Source organism: Thalia democratica, chromosome 1 (assembly GCF_965202585.1).
Source record: "Thalia democratica chromosome 1, ktThaDemo2.hap1.1, whole genome shotgun sequence".
Lineage (NCBI taxonomy): Eukaryota > Metazoa > Chordata > Thaliacea > Salpida > Salpidae > Thalia > Thalia democratica.
Genome location: NC_139165.1, coordinates 75,517,603 through 75,531,075, shown reverse-complemented (window position 1 = coordinate 75,531,075; position 13,473 = coordinate 75,517,603). Strand labels below are relative to the sequence as shown.

Sequence of the window (13,473 nt, the reverse complement as noted above, 5' to 3'; positions counted from 1 at the left end):
GTATGAAACGTTTTATTTAGAAAATATAAAAGTTTAAAAGAGTTTTATATTATCTAAGAATAAAAATTATCTACATTTAAAACAATAAAAATCTAAAACTCTCAAAACTTAAAACAATTAAAAACTTATTTTTCAAAAATAAAAATTCTACCGAATTTTTAAATTACAATTGTCGAATTTTACAACTAATTAATCCATACTTATAAAATTTAAATCAAAACATGTTTTAAGTTATAATTTTTCATTGAAACGTAAAAATTCAAAGTCGGAATTCAAACTCGTGAGCTACCAAAAAGTAAAATCAGATTTAAAATTACCGCAAAGTTGTCAGAAAATAAGTTTCACACAAAACTCAACAAAATTAAACTTAACGAGACGCGCGAACTCCCTCCTTCACTCCTTCTCTAGTAGGCGATTTTTTTCAGCAGCAAGTAGATGTTCTGGTCCATGGATATTCCCACTAGGGTGTTGGCGTCGCCCTGCAACCTCATCAGCAGCCCGCCGAACGACACGTACGCCGACACGCGGCTCGACAGCTCCTGCACCTGCTCGTCGCCCTCCAGCCTGTACACCTGCGTTCGAGTTATCAAAGATCATCAATAATATATACTTTGAGGTTACAAAAATCAAGTTAGTGTTGTGGTTAAACACGTAAAAACGTTTATTTATAAATTATAACTTTTGCGAGGCTTACTGTATTTAAGAGTTTTATGCAGTGGTTTGCTGTTTTTCTATTGTCTGTTTTTGAGTTTATAAGGTAACTAAGCTATACATTGTTTAAATAAGTTTCTAGCATAAAATATTTGGTCGTTTATTGCGCCATACTTTGCTGTGAGTGACAAGTTGAAAAGGTTTGACTCTGCCGCTTTTCAAACATGAACAACAGCACGCCTGTTTCGCGAGTACTTGCTTTTTATTAAAAACATTTTTAGTGCAAGTTAAAAAAACACATTATGCCAATTTTAGAACGACTTGAAGAAAGAATCGCGGAGGTTTTTTTTTTATTTTCATTGGTTTTTTTTTGACTTTTTTTTTAGTTAAATATTGCCTTCGTGAAATTTCCTTTAAATAATTTTAAATCACGCACAATGTTTCTGTGATAATTGCCACATGTAAAACAATTGTCATCTAAAAACTCTAAGGTCACAACTTTTTGATCTCGTAAGTTTGCAATGGGGTTGTTTTCAGAAAACCAGAAAGTGCTAGCCTGAAAGTATTTAAAATCAGCTTAAACTTTTCACAAGGTTGTTTGTGATAATTGCTAGAACTAAAAAAACTGAGCTGAAAACTTAAAAGGTGGAATTTTTAACAAGCACCCTAATAAACACTCTTTACGAAACACATCTGAGATCTTAAAAAAACAAAACTGAAGATTTAAAGGATCTATGTGCAGCATTCGGACTGAGCATGCTTTTATTTTTTCATACAGAAGTACTCTAGTTTTTAAAATCAACTGCATAGAACAATAACTATATACAGGGTTGCCACTCGTTTTATCTAAATTTTTTCCAGGTTTTCCAAATTTCTTCCAGGTTTTTAAAAGTACATATATTTGGGTCTATTTTAGTTTAAAGTTAAATTTAAGGTAAGAAACTGTGTTAAATAGTAGAAAAACATTGAAAAGATACTGTAAAGCTACTTTAAATATGTTTTTTTGTTAAAAATTTTTTTTTCATAATGACCAAATTTTTTTTTTTATATAACAGATTTTTTGAGTCAAATCAAATTTTACTACTAATCATGTGAAAATTGTTAAAATTCAGGTTTTTTCAGTTTTTTTTTAGTGATTTTTGTTCAAAATTCTATGTTTTTATGAAAATTCTAAAATTCCAGGTTTTTCCAGGTAAAGTAGTAACCCTGTATAGATTGAAAAATATATTAAAGTACATATAAATATAAATTGACTTAAGCTATTCTACAACAAGCTACAACAAGTTTATAACCTAGTACTATATTAAACATAATATAATTGATTATATTGTCATAAGAAAGTTTATTTGCAGCACTGAATCAGCAGTTATTATATTTAAGTAGAACTAGTTTCAAGGTGGCAGATTTCAACACTAAAAAAGAATAGCAATTGAAATCTTTATACATAAGTACTATTACATAACACAGTTCTAAACACTATTTCTTAAAATTTACTAAAATGAACCCATGTTGTTCAAACAATTATTTAAACTTTAAATGTAACTTTTTAAACAAAAGCGTGAGTTCAATAAAAAATTTAAATGTAAATATTTAGTATGAAATCGACCATGTTTAAGGGAGTCAAGGTTGTTTCAAAGCCCTGGGACTTAATTACATGTGGTCATTGTTTTAAGTTTATCAAAAAATATAAGATTGAATTTACGCAACTAGCAACTAGTTTGCATCCAACAAAAACAAACCTTTCCGTACATGACGTAATCAAACTGGTCAGCCCTGGAGGGCTTGTCGTCCCACATTGGGTTGTAGTTTGCGTTCTGCGGGCCCCCGTCCTCGTGGAGAGTTGTTGCCAATACCAACCTGAACTTGTCACCCAGTTCCAAGTTGTACAGCTGTCGTCATGGTAATACAACAAATTAAAACTATTACACAAAAGCAGGCTTGCCATTATAATTTACAACTGTTCAGAAAATTTAATCAAGTGTGTAATTCTAATTTAAAACAAACAAACATTTGTTAAGTGTTTAGTGTACAGTTAGCATAGCAACATTAGCATTTTGACAAACCTTCACTACAGCATAATTGTCAAATTTTTTTAAAAAAATTGTCACAAGACTACTTGTGCATGATATTTTTAATTAAGGCCATAGGGGGGGTAGAAGCCATTTTTTGACCAAAAATAACATATAGACTTATATTATAGTAAATTTCATAATCTTTCAGATGCTTTTTTTAGATTTTAAAAATATTAAGTAACTTTTTTTTTATGACCGGTTATATAAAGAATTGTCTTTATAAAGGGTAACTTTAAAGCCGTTTTTCTCGAGTTTTTAAAAACGGGCTTTAAAATCTATCTTCTCCTTCATTTTTCAAGCAATCTTCTTCAAATTTTCAGGAAATGTTCCTTACATTATGAGAAAAAAACGTTATTTGTGAATTTTAATAAATTTAAAAAATAAAAATTTTATGACAAAAAAAAATTGATTTTTTATCAAAAAAAAATTTTTTTTTCAAAAAAAAGGTATTTTTACTTGAAATTTTTTAAAGTCACAAATAACGTTTTTTTGTTATTGTATAAAGAATAGACTGTGAAAGTTTGAAGAAGATTGCTTAAAAAACGAAGCAGGAGATAGATTTTGAATGCATTAGTCTTTTTTCGCCGTTTTAGTTTTTCCTTCCCCATAAGGAACCTGTTATGCGGCCCGACTTTGGCCGGTCATATCTCAAAAACTAATTCGAATTTTTAAAAACGGTAAAAAGCAACTTGAAGCTTAGTAAAAACTCTATAAAATAAGATCAACTTGTAAAAAACATGGCCTACCCCCCCCCCTATGGCCTTAAAACAATAAATTATGTATCACATATTCAAAACTCTTTGCTTTTGGAAACATGGCCACTCTTTAGCAAGTGCTAGTTATTTTTATCTGATTTTTTTGTACTTTAATCTTGTTTAGATAAATCAGCTGGTAGTTATAATGTTAAGTGATTTGTGTTATAAACTACAGTAGACTACCGCTTAAGTACGCAAATTGAACCCGACCAAAAAGTGTGTACTTAGCACGGGTAGTGCGTACTTTTTGACGACATAGTATAATATGAAATTTAGTTGTTTGTTTTGTTTCTTACAACTAGCCACCAAATAATTAAGGCAAATAAACAAGTCTATTTATTTTAATTAACATTTAATGCATAATTCTAATCTGCAAAATTTTTTAATAGAATTTAAAATGATTTATTTTTTCCATAAAAAGTTTCTACATAATTAATACATACATTTAATATAGAAAGTCAATGTCAGTCAATGATATAAAAAAGAATATTAAGCCATATTTTCCATATTTTGTTTTGTTACTAGTTTTATATTATGTCACATTAAAATTAGCCTTTCTTTTGCAGATATTCTGAAATTTTTTGAATAAAAAAAATTAGAAACATTAGAAAAATTTAGAGAAAATTAGAAAAATGAATGGAAAGCGTCAGAAAATGACTCTATGGAACAAGTCTAGGGATAAAGGTAAAGTTGCACCACTGAAGCCAACATATGTCTCCCGTGATAATATGAGGAACTTCTTAGGATTTTCAATGCTGAAATGAGAATGGTTTCTTGATTTTGTCTTTCTGGATAAGTGCGTACTTAAGGCGGGGTGCGTACCAAAAAAAGTGCGTACTTAAGCGGTAGTCTACTGTACAATAATTCATAAAACTTGACAAAACAAGTTACATAAAACTGTACTAGTGAAAAAAAAGAACTTAAAACACTCAATTAGTTTAAAAATTTAAAGAAATTAAAAATTATAATATTTACGTATAAAAAAAAGTTAAATAAATAGTAATAATAATATATATACTGAATCGAAATTTGAAGTCATATATGATTTATAGTTTGAAAAAAAAAAATTCAGAAATTTTAAACTAATTCTTAAAAATAACTTGCATCTGAACTTTCTATTTACACAATTTTGTAATAAATAAGAGTGAGTTTAAACTTATGAAATAACAACGCATATTTTGCGTTCAAATGAATGTAAAATGTATTATTTCTTTAAATGTTTGGAAATTAAAATATAAATCGGACTAAAATTTTAATTTATCTTATCCCTGTTGAAAAATCTAGTAAAAAAGTAGTATTAATAAACTATAAAATTAATGAATTTTATATAAAAGTAGTTTTTTTATTAAAAGTTGCCTTCTTAATTTCTTAACTAATATAATTTAAATGTTAACAAAGTAAGAATTTATTATGTTATTAGAAAGTTTTTGACACAATTTTTTTTTTAAACAGTTTATTAATACTTCAAGTAAGATAAGTTAAAATACTAATGGGCTTAAACAGTAAGTTGAAAAAATTACAACAAAATAATTTGACTACGAAAATATATAGTCAATAATCATACTTGAACAAAAACCTAGTGTGCATAGTTAAACACTCTTTAGTGATTATAAAGAAAAATTTCAATACTAAAAACAAATAGCAGAATTATATACCTATTTTAAAAAGCTTAAGGGCATAGGGGAGGTAGACACCCTTTTTTGGTTTTTTATCTTATTTTATATAGTTTTTACTAAGCTACAAGATGCTTTTTACAGATTTTAAAAATTCAAAATAACTTTTGAGATATAGCCGGTCAAAGTTGGAGGCAACAATAGGAACCTTATGGGAGGCACAAACTAAAACAGCAAATAACTAGAAATCACTAAAAATCTATCTCCTCCTACGTTTTTTGAGATAACTACCTCAAATTTTCAGGAAATGTTCCTTGCAATATCTAGAAAATTCTGTCAGAACAGAATTTAAAAAAACTAAAAAATAAAAATTTTATATCAAAAGAACTAAAAAATAATTGCTTTTTTTTGTTTATTTTTCATATAAAATTTTTATTTTTTAATTTTTTTAAAAATTCCTTCTGACAGAATTTTCTAAATATATCAAGGAATATTTCCTGAAAATTTGAGGTAGTTTTCTCAAAAAACTTAGGAGAAGATAGATTTTTAGTGAAATAGTCTATTTTTGTCATTTTAGTTTGCGCCTCCCATAAGATTCCTATTGTTGCCTCCGACTTTGACCGACTATATCTCAAAAATTATTTTGAATTTTTAAAATCTGTAAAAAGCATATTGTAGCTTAGTAAAAACTATATAAAATAAGATAAAAAACCAAAAAAGGGTGTTTACCCCCCCCCCTATGCCCTTAAAGCACAGTTTACAAACTTATTTGAATAATACTATAGATCAACAAACCAAATGGTTTTTAGTGTAAACAGCACTTAAAATAAACATACATATGAAGGTTTGCCACTTTTTGAGTCACAAAAATATCTAAGTGACCTAAAACTATCTTGACTCATCCTGATTTTTTAAACAGTTTAAATATATTTAAAAATAGAGCAAATTTTTTTGACTCAATAAAAAATTTAGTTTTTGAACAAAATTGTTATAAAATATCAAAATGTTAAAACTGAAACAACTTAATTTCATTTAAGATCATTAAAAAAAAACTGGAATGACATTTTTAAAATTTTTCATTAAAAACTAAACCAGTCTGAGTCATCTCAAGTTATTTTACTAACAAGCCTGAGTTATCATGAGTATGTTGCACCCAGCATAATTTCTTTTTGTTTTTATTAAATATTTACTTTTGCTACAAAGCTCTAAACTTAAGCAATAGATTAATATAAAACCTGTATAAACCAGGGTAGCCAAAAGTTTCTGAATTTCTTTCAGGATTTTTAGCAAACAAATTTGGTTTATTTTTAGTATAAAATTAAATTTAAGGTAAAACATTGTTTCAAGTGGTACAACAACATTGAAAAGATAATGTAAAGCTACTATAAATGTGTTTTCTTATAAATAAAATAGTTTTAAATAATAGATTTTTTGTACCTAGTCAGAATTTTATCATATAACATCAAAAATTGCTTATAATTAGTGGTTTTTCAGAGATTTTTGTTCAAAGTTTCTCAAATTCCAATTTTATTTTAGTCTAAATTTTCCTTTTTTTTGCTCAAGTACTACATTTTTGGCATCTCAGGTTTTGATAAACTAATTAAATAATTATAAAAACAAGACATAGTTAGAACAGTGAAGCTTTAAGTTTTTTAATCTTTTTTATTTTTATTTATCACAATAAAATTTCAAAAACTTTAAAACCAGTTTAAATTATATAAGCTTTAGTCAAAGTTTTAGTAATGCAAAGCAAGGTTAAGGTAGTTAAAGTCTTTTTAAAACAGTTATATGAAATGTGTATAACCTGAGTATTCACATCAAGGATAAGGTCCATTTTAAAAGACTCAGAATCGCAATGAAGCCTTGAGACACGATCGAATTTGCGCATCTCTGGATCTACATTCTAAACAAAAGAGTTAATATTACACATTTATTATAGTAATTGATCTAAAAACTTATAAGTAAAAATTTTTTTAAACTATTTTTTTTAATATTAAATTAAAGTAAAATACAAATTAGGTTACCTTTATGTCAAAAATATCTTCGAAGATTGTAGCCATTTTATTTTTCAAATAATCTATATCTGAAAAAGCACATAAATGAAATTTAAGCATATATATAAAATGAAGTGATAGAAAACGTTTAAAATTTAACAAAAAAATAATCATATAGAATACTTTCAAAGCTATTACTACAAAAAGTTTAAGCTTCTATGATTCAGCTTTAATTTTTTAAAGGTCTACTTTAATTTGAAAACTTTCTAAAATGTATTTTTGTAAAAAGACTTCCCAATTCAATTACAATATTAGTTAAAAACATATAGTATGATTCAGTTAAACACTTAAAGTTTGTTTGATACTGTGTTTATTTAGTTTCATGTTCATATGTCACTACAACTTACAAACAAATCTATCATAAAACGTTTAAAATAAACAGAAAACTGGATAACAGATTGTTTCTTAATAGCTGTGACATTTTGTTAAATTATACCTAAAAGTTATCTTTTTGTAAGCTAAAAAGTTTTATTGAAACCAAAGTAAAACACACCTTTATACTAGGGTGCTTATAAAATTGCAAGCTTTGAATTTTAGCTGAAAATTATTTTATGCTTTGGAAATATCTCAAAACACTCTGGTCCCACACAATTTACATAGGGTTTTTTTTTTTTGATAAATTCAACTTTTCTTCCCTGTACGCTTATTTGAATTGTCTAAATTTCAACATAGCACTTTTGATGCATTTTCTAAATCAAATTTTATTTTCTAAATGCATCAATGATTTCCAGCTGAAAAACAAAAGGTTGCTATTTTTATAAGCACCCTAATGTATAAAACATAAAAATAACGGTAGAATTGTTAAGCTTTAGCTCATTTTAGTTCATATGTTTATACTTGTTTTGTTTCAGATATTTTATGTTGTTATCAAATTAACTTAACTCAACAAGGAGTTATTCTTTAATAACTTTATCTTGTACTCACAAATAACTGTGTATGTACTTAGTTTGTTACTTCAGTTTATTATCTCCATCACAGTGAATTGTTGTAGAAAAAAGTCAGTTATTTCAAAAAAAATCCTTCATGATGGTGATTGTTTTGTTTGCATAATAAGTTCAAAATATAATAACTTGAAAAATTACTTTTTTCTGAGAATTACTCTCTAAAACTTTTGACCATCATCATATATCTATTTTGTAAAAAAAATATTATTCAGATGGAAGAGTAGGTACTTATATTTCAAAAAAAATAAACTCTTTAATTACTTTAAGTTGATGAATATCTTTTGTGTATTAAAAACTTATTATTTCATGGCATATATTTATCATAAATTAAAAATGAGATATTTTTGAGAAAACGTTTTATGTGTGACAGTTTTTTTTAAGTTTTGACAAAAAGCTTCCACTTTTTATTTGAAAGCTAAACTAATGAACGTAAATAATTATTAAAAACTTTCAATAAACAAAACTTTGACAGCTCAAAAAATGAGAAGATAGATGATAAGTAAATTTTTAAACTTACAAACAACTGCAGTATATCATTGGTATACATATATGAACAAACTGTGTAATAAAAGTGAGAAAAAAAACAATTTATATCAAATAAAACTAAAAATTTGATTATAAGGTTTTATATAGAAGTAAATAGAACAGGGTTCCCAAAGGTTTTTTGAAAAAATGTTCCAGGTTTTTAAATGTACAAGTTTTTTTTTAATTTTAGGTATTAAATTTAAGGTAAAAAACTATCTTCAATTGTTTTAAAATATTCAATATATACTTTAATGCTACTTTAAAATTGCTTTATGATAAAAAAAAAATTCTAAATTATAGAAAAATATATACTTAGTATGATAATTTCTAATAAGGAAAGTGATTTAAATTGTATTTTATATATATATATCAACATGCAATTGAAATGACATTACATCAGTAACATCTTTCTGCCTAGTTGACTTGACACATTTTATATTCTAAATCAAAAAACTAAAAGTAAAATAGCAGAAGAATTTGCTTTTTATATTAGAAAAAAAGTACAATTTTACAAAGAAAACTTGCATATTTAGTGTAACAATGACGTCATAATACAACAAAAGCAGTTGAAATGTCTTTTATTTATGCCTATAATTATAAGCTTTCATTTAAGATATAAATTAAAAGTCTAGAACATGTATTAGTAATTTTATTACTGTTTAAGTCAAAAAATCAAAAAATATGTGATTTTTGGGGTTAAAATCAGTTTTTTGGGCAGCAACATTCTTTTTGCAAAATTTTAATTTTCCATTCTAACTAAGCAAAAACACATCCAAATCATATGTACTTATTTAAACTTTACAATATGACCCAAAAAATGTGCTGTACTCCCTACCCCTACTATAATATAGAGATTTTAAGTCACATTGTAATTTCACTACTTTACATTTATAATAGGTAAAAATCCCAGACTATTCTAGGATTCTTGTTCAAAAATCTAAGTATTTTTATAAGTTTCTCAAAATCCAGGATTCTATATTTTTTTGCATCCCTGATTTAAACTAGATACTTGCTAATAATGAACTCTTATTTAACTTTTTTTTTAAGTTATAATTATAAATATTTCCAAAATTACTGTACATCTAGGTATAAAAGTTTGTATACTTACTATTGATAACCTTTATTTAATAGATTTGTAAATTCAATTTAATCTGTTCAGTATTTTTGATATAAAACACTAACAATTTAAAAATACACTCAGGGTTGCCAAATGTTTTTGGGAAAATCTCTCAAAGTTTTCAAAATTTCCTAGAAGTACACATTTTTGGGTCTATTTTAGTAAGTTAAGTTTAAATTAAGAAACTGTGATAAATAGTATTAAACATTGAAAAGGCACTGTTAAGCTACTTTAAATATATTTTTTAATATTAAAAAAAATTAATGATGAAACAAATTTTTATCTGTATGATAGATTTTTTTTGTCAAGTCAAAATTTTACTTCTGAACATGTCAAAATAGTTTTTTTCAGTAGTTTTTGTTTGAAATTCCAGGCTTTTTAGTCTAAATTGTCAAATTCTAAGTTTTTCCAGATTTTCAGGTTCTTTGGCAAACATGTACACTAATAAAAAGTCTATATTGACTGTACTAAAATACCTTGATACAGCTTTGACACTGTTTTTTTAGAAATTTCTTTTAGGTATTTGAAAGTACAAGTTGTCTAGTGTTTTTTGGGTAGCTGTAAAATTTGCGAGAGCGTCAAAATTGCACAAAAATACTTTTGCACAAAGACACTTTTGCATGAAGACATTTTTACACCGGTTGAATTTAATTTTTTTTTTTTAATTTTATTACAGTTACCCTAACCATTATTTGTTAGAGTTTTTTTATTATTTTTTTTTTTTTTAGTTATTTTTTTTACTATTACTGTTGCCCCTAACCCTTACCCTTGATCAGTAACTTTTTTTCTTTTAGCTTTTTCATTAATCTATCTTTTAGTTTTTTTCTGTTTTATTTACTCCTGATGCAAAAATGTAACTCGGGTAAAATTGACCATTGGTGCAAAATTGTCTTTGTACAATTTTGTGCTCTCGTGCAAATTTATCTTTGTGCAAAAGTATTTTTGTGCAGTTTTGTGCACTTGTGAGATTTTGTTCTCATGCAATTTAGTCACCTCATGAAATTTTAAATTTTGCAATTGTGCAATATTTTCTTTGTGCATTGTTGACCCGTTCCTGTATTTTTCAGTAGAAAATTATACTTAAGGTTAAAAATGTAATTAAACTACTGAAAACATACTGTAATGCAACTTTTAATGTGTTTTAAAATAAATAAATTCTTAGTATTAAACATTTTTGTGTAACTCTTATCTAATCAAAAACTCATTGCTTTACATGAAATATTGTTCAAATTTATAGATTTTTTTTAAGTGATAAGTTGCAGGTTTTTATATTGTTTTTGCCTAAATTTTCATATTTCAAGTTACTTCAGGTTTTCCAGGATTCCAGGTCAAATGGCCACCATGTTGATAGTTTATAAACACTGAATTAACTCAGTGCAGTACCTAGAATATACAACAATTACAACAAGATTTTATATACCAAATATACCTAGAATATACCAAATGAACAACAATTACAACAAGATTTGCCACTTATAAAACAAAAAAAGCCATCTATGAGACCAAAAACTAGCTTGAGTTACATCCATGTAGTGTAAGTTTAGGTGAAAAAACTTAATATGCCAAAAACAAAAAAAAAATTAAAGCTTATTACCTAAATATAACAAAATAGTAAAAAGGAGTAAATAACAGAGTTGTCACAGATCAAGTTGAATAAAAATATCTTACTTTTCTTCCTTTTTTTAACTTTTCCCGACTTTTTGATCAAGTTTTTAACTAAAATTGATTTGAAAATTCATAAAAAAATACTTATAATAATGTAAAGCTTTCAATTTTAATTTTATACAAGTTAAAACAACAGTTCTTTTACTGGACTAAATCATATGACTTCCATTGCACCATTTGAATCATCTGTAGATGACCAATGTTTATGCAATAAACAGCTCTATAATCGAAAAACTTGCATCTTTACCTTATATCAAATACACATGTATGATCATAGAAGATTTTAATTCCAAAAATTCAATTAGACCTTTGAAATAAAAATTGAAACAGCAAAATATTTTTAAATAAGATTAACAAAATGCAGTTTAAAGTTAAAATAAACTTTCTTAAGAGCATGTTTATGCCACATTTCCTGATTTTTTTTTCAAAAACCCCCATTTTTTCCTGACTTTTGTCATTTTTTTCTGACTTTCCTCACTTTGAGGAAACCCTGTATTAAAAAAAAAAAAACTTTAAAAGTTTATAAAAAGGTTAATAAAAAAACCAGAGTTTTATAAAAGAAAAAAAAATCAGCCACCAAAGCAACCTTTATAATTTTTATAGTTTAAGTCTACTTATATATCAAAAATTTATTTTTGGCATATAAGTCTTAGTTATTATTTTCTTAAATTTAGTCTAGCTTGAAAATTTTACTGTTTTTGTTTAAAATCATATGTTTAATGAAAGTATATCTTATTACAGAAATAGAGATTTTTATTGTTGAAAACTGGATATATAGTTAGAAAATGGTCAACCTTTTAGTAAAAAATTTAAAAAAGCTGATTTTTAATCAATCTAGTGTTTTTTGTTGTTAATTTGCAACCAGAGCTTTGAAGAAAGTTAGAAACTTTGTTTAAACTAAAATATTTAAAAAGTATTTAAAATTATACTTATAAGTTTTTCATATTGTTCAAAGAGTTGAAAAAAAAAAATTTCTTAAACTTGTTTAGAACAAAATAGTAACCCTGAGCTAAAAGATTACTGCAGGGTTGCCACTCTTTGAGTCAAAAAATCTTCCCTGAGTGACCAAAAATTTCCCTGAGTAACCTTAAATTTCCCTGAGTTTCCCTGAGTATTTTTCAAATCTTAAAAAAAAAATTTCTCTTCTAACACAAATTATTAATACCTCATTCTCATTTTTCTTCTTTAATAATAAAAGGAAGGTTGTATATGTATGCTTCTGCATTAAATTTATGAAAAAAAACTGCTTTCAAAAACTCAATCTTAAAAGGTTTAAACCAATTAAAAATTAAAAACTAAATTTTTGCACAACTTTGTGTAAACTTGTTAGTTAACTTTCTACATAAAAGAATAAAGTTTAATTTGTTTGACATTTTAATTGACAAAATTTAATTATACTATAACAATAATTTCACATGAAAAACTCACTTAAATGCATACATAATAACTTCATTATGACTTGTATGTCTTTCCTAGCAACTGTTCTGAATGCAGTAAATAAAACTTAAAAGCTTAACATTATTGTAAAAAAACCTGAAAAAAGAAAGTTTAAATAAATAGCTAAAGAAATATCTCATATCAAAGTACAACTTAATACCTAACAACTGATACAAAATAATCTAAAATTTAAAAAATTTGTATGTCTTTTAGATGTTAATACACAATCTATTTTAAATAACTGAAAACATAATTTTGATTTAAAAACAATTTCACATTACCTAATAAAAAAATCTTAATACTGATTTTTTAAGTATGCAATTTCAAAATCAATAGTTTTATTTTTATTTTCAAGTTTATTTGCATTGTCCTTAGCAGCTATTCCTCTTGCTAATAATTCTTTCATTGCTTCTAAATAAGACTGTTTGTTTGCATCTGCAGTATATTTGTCATAGTCTTCATTCAAACATTTGAGTTGCTTTGTAAGTTTACTTTTTTGTTCTCCTAACTTGCTCAAAGCATCACCTTTATTTGGAACATTTTTAGCAAAGCGCTGTTGCTCAAGATATGCCAAAAATTGGGCCCTAGAAGATTTTACAAACTTTAACAATTCAAAACTTAGTTCAACTGTGCTTGGTTC

The 13,473-nt window shown here is 25.9% G+C and overlaps 1 protein-coding gene across 1 annotated transcript; it reads right to left on the bottom strand.

Annotated features, from left to right (window-relative positions):
- On the bottom strand, positions 1 to 7,170 carry LOC145829690 (DNA-directed RNA polymerases I, II, and III subunit RPABC3-like). The gene is made up of 4 exons (XM_082937586.1): positions 7,116 to 7,170; positions 6,896 to 6,994; positions 2,391 to 2,540; positions 1 to 572 (listed from the first exon to the last, which is right to left on the bottom strand). The coding sequence occupies exons 1-4, from the start codon at positions 7,149 to 7,151 to the stop codon at positions 405 to 407; spliced, it is 453 nt and encodes a 150-aa protein (XP_082793712.1). The 5' UTR covers positions 7,152 to 7,170; the 3' UTR covers positions 1 to 404.
- Positions 7,171 to 13,473: the final 6,303 nt, after the last annotated feature.

Bases quoted from the DNA above. Each gene is read 5' to 3' on its own strand.
- LOC145829690 (XM_082937586.1), bottom strand. From the start codon at position 7,151: ATGGCTACAATCTTCGAAGATATTTTTGACATAAAG. The intron at 6,995-7,115 runs GTAACCTAATTT...TCTTTTGTTTAG, and splicing joins AAGATATTTTTGACATAAAG to AATGTAGATCCAGAGATGCG. The intron at 573-2,390 runs GTTTGTTTTTGT...ACTCGAACGCAG, and splicing joins ATTACGTCATGTACGGAAAG to GTGTACAGGCTGGAGGGCGA.